Source organism: Hippocampus guttulatus, chromosome 8 (assembly GCF_054856545.1).
Source record: "Hippocampus guttulatus isolate MCC_2025c chromosome 8, RoL_Hgut_1.0, whole genome shotgun sequence".
Lineage (NCBI taxonomy): Eukaryota > Metazoa > Chordata > Actinopteri > Syngnathiformes > Syngnathidae > Hippocampus > Hippocampus guttulatus.
In genome coordinates, this window is record NC_141268.1 from 11,025,390 (window position 1) to 11,035,391 (window position 10,002).

General features: G+C 41.3%; 1 protein-coding gene and 1 long non-coding RNA gene across 2 annotated transcripts; one reads left to right on the forward strand and one right to left on the reverse strand.

Annotated features, from left to right (window-relative positions):
• Window positions 1-2,885: 2,885 nt before the first annotated feature.
• LOC147201125 (uncharacterized) lies at window positions 2,886-8,919 on the forward strand. Its single transcript, XM_086118386.1, has 3 exons — window positions 2,886-2,979; window positions 5,100-5,249; window positions 6,041-8,919. The coding sequence occupies exons 2-3, from the start codon at window positions 5,102-5,104 to the stop codon at window positions 6,778-6,780; spliced, it is 888 nt and encodes a 295-aa protein (XP_085974512.1). The 5' UTR covers window positions 2,886-2,979; window positions 5,100-5,101; the 3' UTR covers window positions 6,781-8,919.
• On the reverse strand, window positions 4,547-6,434 carry LOC147201126 (uncharacterized). The gene is made up of 3 exons (XR_015101667.1): window positions 6,289-6,434; window positions 5,064-6,201; window positions 4,547-4,641 (listed from the first exon to the last, which is right to left on the reverse strand). It is a non-coding gene; the product is annotated as an uncharacterized LOC147201126 (long non-coding RNA).
• Window positions 8,920-10,002: the final 1,083 nt, after the last annotated feature.

Sequence of the window (10,002 nt, forward strand, 5' to 3'; positions counted from 1 at the left end):
TCACGTCACGTTGTTTTGCAATCGGCATGTTCCATACTGATGGATTTGCTAATTTTGCTCATGAGTTGAATGCCACATAATCTTCCACAAAAGCAGCTTCAAAAAAGCAGCTTTAAACTAGGTAAGTGAAACATAAACAAACGCGCTTTATCACCACAGCACGTCAAATTTGGCCTAATACAGTAAAGCAGTTTGTCTTCATTTATCTGGAGACTGGTTTGGCTCCAGACAGTATACTGAACTCTGCCTCGCCTTAGCTATGAAAAGAAAAGAGCAGGGATAATTGATGGTCCTCAGAGGAGAACATCACTTAAGAACTACCACTTGGCGACTACAATGACAGATTACTTGCGCAGCCACCTGAGTTGACTTTTCCCAATAAACTTGGCAACGTACAGTCGCATCCAATAGTATCGGAACGACATGGTTCCTTCATTTTTGTTGTGTACTAAAGACATTTGGGTTTATCAATCAAAAGGTGAATATGAGACAGAACAACTGATGGCAGAGCACCTTTTGTTTGAAGCCACCCATTTATCAAATGAACAAAAGTTTGGGAATATGTGACTGAAAAGGTGTTTCTAGTTGCTCAGGTGGTGATCGTTTTAGATTTATTGCTTAAAATTAGATAGTGCTTTTGGGCTTTGGGTTTCACCTGTGAAAACGGCATTTGCTGTGAAGCAAAAATGAAGACCAGAGAGTTGTCTATAGGAGAAAAGCAAACCATTATGAAGCTGAAAGAAGAGAGGAAAAAACAACCAGAACCATCGACAAACATTGGGCATAGCCATTACAACAATTTGGAATGTCCTGAAAAATAAAGAAACTCCTGGTGTACTGAACAACAGACATGGAACATTCTTTTTTTTTTGTTGTTGTTGTTGTTGTTGCTTTTAAGTTTGACCTCTAAAAGCTTGCTCAATATGGATTTGTCCTTACATTGCAATTTCTAACTACTGTATGACATTTCAGAAAAAAAATTCCACCTGTTCCAGAACCTAACACTTAATTCGTAAATATGACTATATTACACATTTTATGTCTACATTATTATTATTATTAAAACTATTAACTATTAAAATCTGCTAGAGAAAAAAAAACAAGGGCAGATTCAGAATCAATGTGAAAAAAATCAACTTGAAATGTTAAATTGCCTCTCTGAGAATCCATCCATCCATTTTCTAGTCCGCTTATCCTCACGAGGGTCGCAGGGTATGCTGGAGCCTATCCACAGCTGTCTCTGGGCAGTAGGCGGCGGACACCTTGAACTGGGCGCCAGCCAATCGCAGGGCACACATAGACGAACAACCATTCACACTTAAAATCACACCCAGGGACAATTTAGAGTGTCCAATTAGCATACAGGTGCATACTTTTGGAATGTGGGAGAAAACCGCAGTACCCAGAGAAAGCGCTTTCACAACAGCTTCAGCTGTAACAAAGCGCTTTACAGAAGATTTAACATAAAATAATGACACAGAACCAATAACCTAAGACATATGGTGACTTGATCTACAAGGGTTTTTCAAGGTTTTTCAAGATATGAGATCTTCCGGCAATTTTGGGCGTTGCAAGCTAAAAACTTGAGATTCAAATGCTGTGTGGTGCCTATGCACTCAACTCATTTCAACAACAGCAGCAGTTTGGTAGATGGTGAACAATTTCTACACACCAAAAAAAAAAAAAGATGTTTATTGTGGGAGGGTTTTTAAGACTTTTAAACCAAATTAGCGTTTATTTTTTAATTCCATGGTGTTCAATCTCATATTCTCCATGTCACACACAGAATTGGGCTGAGATGAATAGAAAGAAACACACACTACGTATTTCTCTCTGCGACTTTGGAAAGAGCTTCAGGACACAACCCAGTCTGAGACATTTACATAACGGACACACTAACTGGAAGTCATATACTGTATCTCACCAAAGCTCCAGAGAGAAGAAAGACACGTAATGTGCTTTTAAAAAGACAATTGTCCGCAGCACTGTATTTCGCCCTATTTGGTTCAGCTTTACTTAAATTTTCAAGGCTCGACAGATTCTTGTTGCTTCGATATTTGGATGACGTATTGTCCTGTTTCGTGTACGTTTTATTCGGTAAATTGCTTACAGTAAGTCTGCCTTGATGAGTTTCACCTTCGTTTCAACGATTGAACATTTTACTGATACTACATTTTACAAACCATTATTTAGAGATCATTAATTTTGTATTCTCTGTGAATCAAGACTAATATAACTGCCATACCGAGAAGCCAAGAGAGGAGCTGAGCGACAGTATATCTGCATGTTTGACGCAATCGTGAATCCCACTGGAGTTCCAGCCAGGATGTGCCCAACTGCATCCAGGCGAGAAAGCCTTAAAAGTACTTGATTGTGGCAGTGTTATCATTAATTGTATTTATTTTGTACAAATGTGACACATACATATTTTACAGTTACACCTTTTTGTAAACAAACCCTCATTTGAAAACAATCAAAATGAACGGAAGAGACCTGATATTGCTTAAAGATTTTATACAGTAAAGGAAGCAAAAAAATATATATGCAAAATTTGAATAATTACAATGTCTGTACATCAACAAAAATAGACGTGAAGAAGACAAAGGGATAGTAAAACCCTACCAGACCTGAGGGTATTAGCATGCAGTTGCTTGAACAACTCAAATAATTCCCTCTCTCTGTTTCCCCTCTCACCTTGTTTGTCTTGACACGCTCGTCTCATGGGCCAGCGAGTTGCCCGACTGGTTCCCTGAGCCTGTTCAAACAGTGCCACGCCCGTCACTGCTCCAGGTGCAAGCGAGCAAGGCGCCCTGGGAGGCCACAAGGGAAGGTGGAGTGTAGGGGGCGGTGGGGGTGGGAGGTGGGGGGGGGGGGTTTATTAGCAACAGCAAAAAGGGGGTGGGGAGAGAAGAGGAAGAGAGCGTGTTGAAGAGCTCCGGAGGGACATGCGGCTCTGAAGACTCCCACGGGGGCGACCAGGTAATGAAAACTCACAATGGGGGCATTTCTATTTTTTTTAGAGAGTTTGTGCATGTCCACTTCACAATGTTTTGTTGCTGATTGAAGTGAATATCACTTGCGGGTGTGTGTCAACTTTGTGGAGCCGTCAAGGACATAATTCAGGATTAGCTTTCATGCACACGCTACTGAAATGATCTTGCACGCATTGTTGACACTTTTTTTTTTTTTGCTTGCACACAAAACTAAAATCCTCTCACACCACTACTGAAATGCATTTTTCAGTGTACGAACGTATTTCAGGATGATTTCGGAAAGGATTTCAGTAGGGTGAAAGAAAGTGCTTCAGTAATGTCTGAGAGTGTTTCAATAGTGTGTAAGAGTATTTCAGTAGCATGCCTAAAAGAGTATTTCAGTAGTGCATGTGAGAGAATAATACAGTAGCGTGTGAATGAAAGCATTTCAGTCTGCGAGTTTGTTTTTCAGTAGAAGTGTCTGAGAGAGCATTTCAGTACTCTGTGAGTGAGGTTTTTGGTAGTTTATGTGTGAGAACTTTTCAGTAGTGCGTCTGTTTTAATAATATGCCCGGGCGCATTTCAGTAGTGTGTGTGAGAGCTTTTCAGTTGCATTCGCGAGACAGTTGCAGTGGTGTGTATGACAGTCTTTCAATAGTGTGTTAAGAGCTTTTCAGCAGCGTGCATATGGGAGTGTTTCAGTAGAATGCGAGAGCTATTCAGTTGCGTGTCTGACAGCAATTCAGTAGTGTGAAATAAGAGTATGTCAGTCATGCAAACAAAAACATCAGCAGTGTGTATTAGCTTATCAGCATTTGTGAGAACTTTACAGTAATTTTTTCTATGACAGCATTTCAATAGTGTGTGTGAGAGCTTGCCAGTTGCATGCGGAAAAGTGTTCAGTGAGTGTAAGAGCAATTCAGTGGCGCGCATGAGAGCGTTTCAGTTGTGAGGACCTTTCAGTTGTGTGTCTGAGAGCGATTCAGTAGTACATCTAAGTGTGAGAGCATATACATCCTGTGGAGAAGGATTTCAGTCACGTGTGAGCTTTTCAGTAGCATGTGTGAGAGCATGTCAGAATTGTGTGAGAATAACTTCAAGATGGCGCCGTAGTTGGCGGCCCACTGCAAGAGCTCTGCTTTTTTTCTGGCTGTTTTTGTCTTTTGCATTGTCATATGGTGTTTGTTGTCCTTCGTGTGGACCCGTTGTGGACTGTTTTCAGCGTTTTGACCACGACATTCGTCCAACAAGGATCTGTGCTCGGTTGGTTGGGCCTTCTGGTACCAGCACTGGTTTTGATGGAGGGGAATGTCGACGCGATTAAACTGTCACCGCTTGATAGCCCCAGTGTGTTTTTTGCGCCTCTAAAGGGCAGCATTTTTCACAGCCCTGTTTGGTTCAGCGGAGATGTCGACGCTGTTGGACAGTTTGCGTTGGTGTGACTGAATGGAGAGCAGATGCGTATTTGGAACTGAGAGTCGCCACTTGCAATTGAAGCCAATGTAAAATTGACAGGAGAAGTGAACAATTTATTTTAGCGTCAATGGACGCTACATCTTCTTGTTCGCTTTAAAGTAACTTGTAGCCGACGTGTGGGACGTCATGCTCTGATCCACTGGTGAAAGGAGACTTTGATTCTCTTGTTTTTTTCTTTTTCTTGCTTTGCTTCCTAAAAAGGCAAATCGTGTTATAATGCTACAAGTATAAACAAGATGACTTTTTCATTTCAGTGTAGTTCAAGTCTAAGTCAAGTCACTTCGATACCGAGTCAAGTTGTTCCCATGTTTTTGGACAGCAAGTCACAATTCCTAAAAATAGTCTTACTTGAGTCCCCCTCACTGGAGTGTGTGAGAATTTTTTTTAGAAGGGTTTATACGTGCATTTCAATCTTGGACATGAGACCATTTTAGTCGTGTTTGTTAGACGTTGACTAAATAATGACCCTGATGCTCCCTCACAGTAAACAGTGCAAAGTTCAAGTATTGATCTCCAAGCCCAGGATGACAAGTGCCGAAATAACGATTACCTTACTGGTCTGCCGAAGCGTCTGACATTCTCGAGATCGTGCACCTCGAGACGAAAGTGGCAAACCTGTTTCGAAGCTGCGCACGTGTCGTGTACCCGCAGACATGGACGGCGTGTCGGACAGTGCGTCTGTGTTGTGCGTCTTCAAGCTGGTGTGCAACCTCCTGTGCCTGCCCTCGCTGGCGACATCGCGCAGTCCCGTGGGATTCTGCAGCTGCTGCATCCTCATCTTCACCGACTTCCTACTCACAGGTGAAGATTTAAAAACTGTCCATTTACACGATGAATCGATGAAGACGAAATTTCCTTCAATGCTTCCAAACACCAGGTCCAATGAAGACCACACGTGTCTTTGATGTTCACAAAACCCAACAGCAAACTTTGAGGATTTGAAATTGTTCATTTTTGAGGACTAAGTTGCCTTCGTTGCTTAAAAGAAGAACACACAAGATCTACCAAAGTGTCTCCAAAACATAGTTACGGTGAAGAATTCTCTGGTCACAAATGCATGTTCGGCTCTTTGAGGACGAAATTACCTTCAGTGTTGACATACACAGATGACATTCATTGAAGTGCCTTGGATTTTACAAAAAAACACATTTGTTTGATTTTTATGGCAGTGATTTAAGAAATGCGGCTGAAAATGCTATCAAATGGTTTTGGTGCCTCCGAGCTCAGTTTAAATTTGCTTCAATTCTTACAAAAATGTGAGATTGACTGAAGTTCTTTGATTGTGCAAAATATTTAGATTCAATGAAGACTTAAAATCGTGTGCTTACAAATGTGAGTTACGTTCTACGCACAAAGTGTCTTTGGCGTTTACAAAACATACTCGGTTCAGATGTTTGTTTACAAGTTAAGCTTAGTGGAAGACTAATGGGTCTTTGATGTTTGCAAAAAACACGGGCCCTTCGAAAGTGGCTTTGATGTTTACAATAACTGTTTTCTGTTTCTTGTGGGCTTTGGCCTCTCCAGCTTGAACCTATACTGGAAGTTGAGTGAAAACGTACACAATTTCATTGTCAAATGGTGTCTTTGTGCAGTTTACCTGAGCTTCCTGGGTGTCTTTGAGTCGTGGCTCGTCGAGCTCGTTCCACCGCTGGGCGTCATCGCCCTGCGCTTCCTACTCTTCTTGAGCCACACCTATGGCGCCGTGCTGATACTCATCACACCCCTTGTCGCTGTAGAGACCTTCGGCAAATTCCTGTGGATGACGGGAGAAGAAGAAGACGACGACGAGGATGAAGGCAGGGAGGAAAAAGGTGGCTGGCAGTGTCACGCGATTGGTTACCTGTGCTGTTTGTTGGTGTGGGTGGCGGTGGCGCTCAGCCTGCGCTGTGGATGGAGGTTGGAGGAAACCAGGGCAACGGCTTGTTTGGCTAGCGGCGGCTCTTTGATGCGGTGCCTGCCCAACCTGCTGAGTCCCCTGCCCAGTGCGATGCGCCCCTGCTGGAGTGTGGCTTTGCTCTACTTGATCCTGATCCTGCTCACCTGCTCGCTGCTTCTTCTCACACAAGCGATGGCGAGCGACAGCCGACAATGTTCGTCTAAGGAGAAAGTTTGCATGACGGCGCCCCTTCAGATGCCACGCAGGAATGGGCGGCGGGGTTCAAATTTGGCACTGGCCTTGCTGGCTGTGCTCGGCATGCTGATGCTTCCGCTTTACCTTGGTGTCAATGTCCTCCTGCTAAGGAGCGTGGAGACCCTCCTGGAGGCCTGCATCAGCTTCTTTTTGGCGTCGGTCTCGCGAGGCTCCAGCACAGATGTCGTCACGTTGGTGTGAAGCGATCGCACGTCGATTGGAAAGGGATTACGGGATTAAGGGACAATGTTTACATGCGGGGACTAGAATGCCGGTAAAATGCTGACAAGGCAAGTTGAGGGCGGCTTGCTGGCTAAAGCCTTGGAAGATTATTGGTCACTGTGAGGACCACAACGTAATGACACTGGTGTTCAGTAATAAAAATATGATTAGTATCATGCAGAACTTTGTTAGGTTGATTGAAGATTCCGAATTGTACATACATTTGACTGTGTGTGTGAATGGTTGTTAGTCAATATGTTCCATGTGAGAGGTTGGGGACCACTCCGGGGTGTATTGAATCGTGTGAAGTCCTGCTCTGAGCAATTGCACTCCCCCTCTCTCCAACAACTGCGTACAGATGCCACAAAATGGTGGAAAAGCACTACTTTTAAGAGCTTCGAATGGTCTAAGATGGAACTCATTTCAACATAGTTCCTTAGCACCGAAGCATTGGACTGACAAACTAAAGCTCCTCCCCTCACTTCATCATAGTTCATTGGCACCAAGATCCTACAAGATGGTACCAAAACATTGGACGATCGAAATGAAGCTCCTCTTCTACTTCAACATAGTTCCTTGGCACCAAGACGGCTCCTAAGCATTGGATTGTCAAAATGGAACACCTCTCCTCAATTCAGCAAAGTTCCACCAAGACCACCCCAAAGTAAAGGATGGACTAAATGAAGTTCCTTCAACTCAGTTCAACATCGTTCCTTGGCACCAAGATGCCACAAGGTGGCATCAAAGCATTGGGCAGTCTAAATGAAGCACATCTCTTGACTCCAATATAGTTTTGGGGCACCAAGGCAGTGTCAAAGCATTGGACAAAGTGAATGTAGCTCCTCTTCTCACTTCAACATACGTAGTTCCTTGACACAAATATGTCACAAGTTGACTACAAAGCACTACCACTCACTGAGACGGATTGTCGGAATGAAGCTCCTCTTTTTGCTTCAACATAGTTCCTTGGCACCAAGCTGAACTTTATTTGATAATAAAGTTGCACTTGACTTGAACGCTAACTGTGATAGCACAAGAGAAAGAGGAAGAATGAATAGCAATGATTTTAAAAAAAAAACACAAAAAAATCCAGTGAGGACAAAAAGGGATAACCAGGACTAATTGTTCTGATGATGTTTTTGACTGTTACAACAAAAATATTTAAACATAAAAAGACATAAAACAGAATCCCATCAGAAAATATAGAAAAAAAAGAAGGAGGATGCGCTTAGCACGCTGGACGACTGATTCGCACGTCCGCTTCACAGTGCAGAGTGCAGGGTTCCCCGCCTACGCCCCGAAGACAGCTGGGATAGGCTCCAACATGAAAGTGGACGGATGCGCTAATTGTTCTGTTACAACTTCAAATGATACCGCTTTTGAAGAAAAATTCAATTTAAATAATAAATCAAAAGGTCACAAAAGAGAATGCAGTCAGAACTTAATTACAACGAAATCAAACACAGGCGACACTGATTTGTCTGACAAAAGAAGGTGTGGCCAATGCAATCTGTTTACACACACTGTACCTTAGTGAGTCACAGGTGCACAACCCCCCCGCACCCTCCAAAAAAAGGGTGGGGGGTGGATAAAACCATAGCACAGGAAATTACAGGCAAAAAAAGTTCTACAATACAAAATTAATGTCAAAGTATAACAATTATTTGAAAAAATAAGAACATCAAGTGTAATCCATGGTTTCAGAAATTAGGAAATGTAGTATGAAAAAAATGATATTTCAAAATAAAATCAGGCATCAGTTTTATTTCACACTTTTTTTTTTTTGCTTCATAAAAAAGTGTAAACTGATTGAGCAACACAGTTTACTAGTGGTTAGCACATCCGCCTTACCCTTTTTGAGTCGATGTTTGGATCTCTACTGTGACCTTCCTGTGTGGAGTTTGCATGTTCTTTGTGTCGATGCATCTATCCCGTGTTCATTGAAGACTGCAGGTTTGAATGTGAGTCTGTTTGTTGACATCTGACCTGTGATTGACTGGCAACTAGCCCGCTCGGAGCGGTTGCAGCTCACCAGTTGACCTTAATGAGGACTAAAGTGCTTTAAAAAAAATGGATGGATGATTGGTATTTTTTGTATTAAATTTATTTAAACATGAAGTGTAGTAGTTTTCTTGAGTCCCCTCCCATTTCCTTTTATTTTATTTATTTATTTTTTTGTTCAAAAAGTCAAACTTAATGAAATATTACGGTATAGGAAATTTGTTATGTTATGCATGCCAATTTCGTATGATGTTAACTTATTGAACAGAAGATTGTTTTTTTTCACCCCACATAATTGTAAATTAAATTTCAACAAAATAACTGAAAACATGCTGTTAATTTTTTTATTTCACCCATAAAGACCTCAAGACAAAACATGATCAATATTTATTTTAGAATGCATACCATTTAATATGTATACCAGTTTCAGATTAAATTTATTTACTTAATTTTTAACTGAAGGAAATAACATTAAAAAAAAAACAAGATACAAGATTTTTTTTTTCAGCTGTAAAACACAGTTTAAAATGCCACAATTGCTCTATAAATCATTGAATTGGCAATACATCAAGGAAAATTGAATATGAACTCAATTGGGCTCTGAAGTCTGCAGACTCGGGTCGATTAGTGGAGCCCAGGTTTCAAAGCAAACATGGTGAAGCGGCATTTAGCTGTTCTGCTGCACGCAAATGGAATTGGAAGCGAAGTCAGCCCCAAGTGTAAGTGGTTTTACATTCGTTTTTCCCCTTTAGTTTGATTAAGCATTTTTAAAATCAATTTCACTCTGTTCTTTGAGTAATCTCAGAAAGCTACTTTTCATTTCTTTCCTTTGCTCTGAAATTTCTTTAAATCTTCTGGTTGCAAATGTGCTTCAATGTGGTCAGTATGTAAGTATTTTAATAAGTTATTTTTGTTCTCTCTGCATTGTGAATGTCTTCATTCTTCTGTTTATTAATGCTATGTTGTGCTTTTGGTTGCGTGAAGCACATTGAGTTGCCCTATTTATGAAATGTTTTGCATGAAGATGCCTCACCGTGTCTTGATTTTTAAAAAAAAATTTTAGCAATCCAAAAAAAAAAAATCAAAAATGTAACTTGCAAAACTTCTGTCTGATTGACATCTTCACCAATTTTGGATTCAATTTATATAGCTAATTTTCAATAGTGAAACTGATTGTATACCAGTTTTTTTATTCTTCAT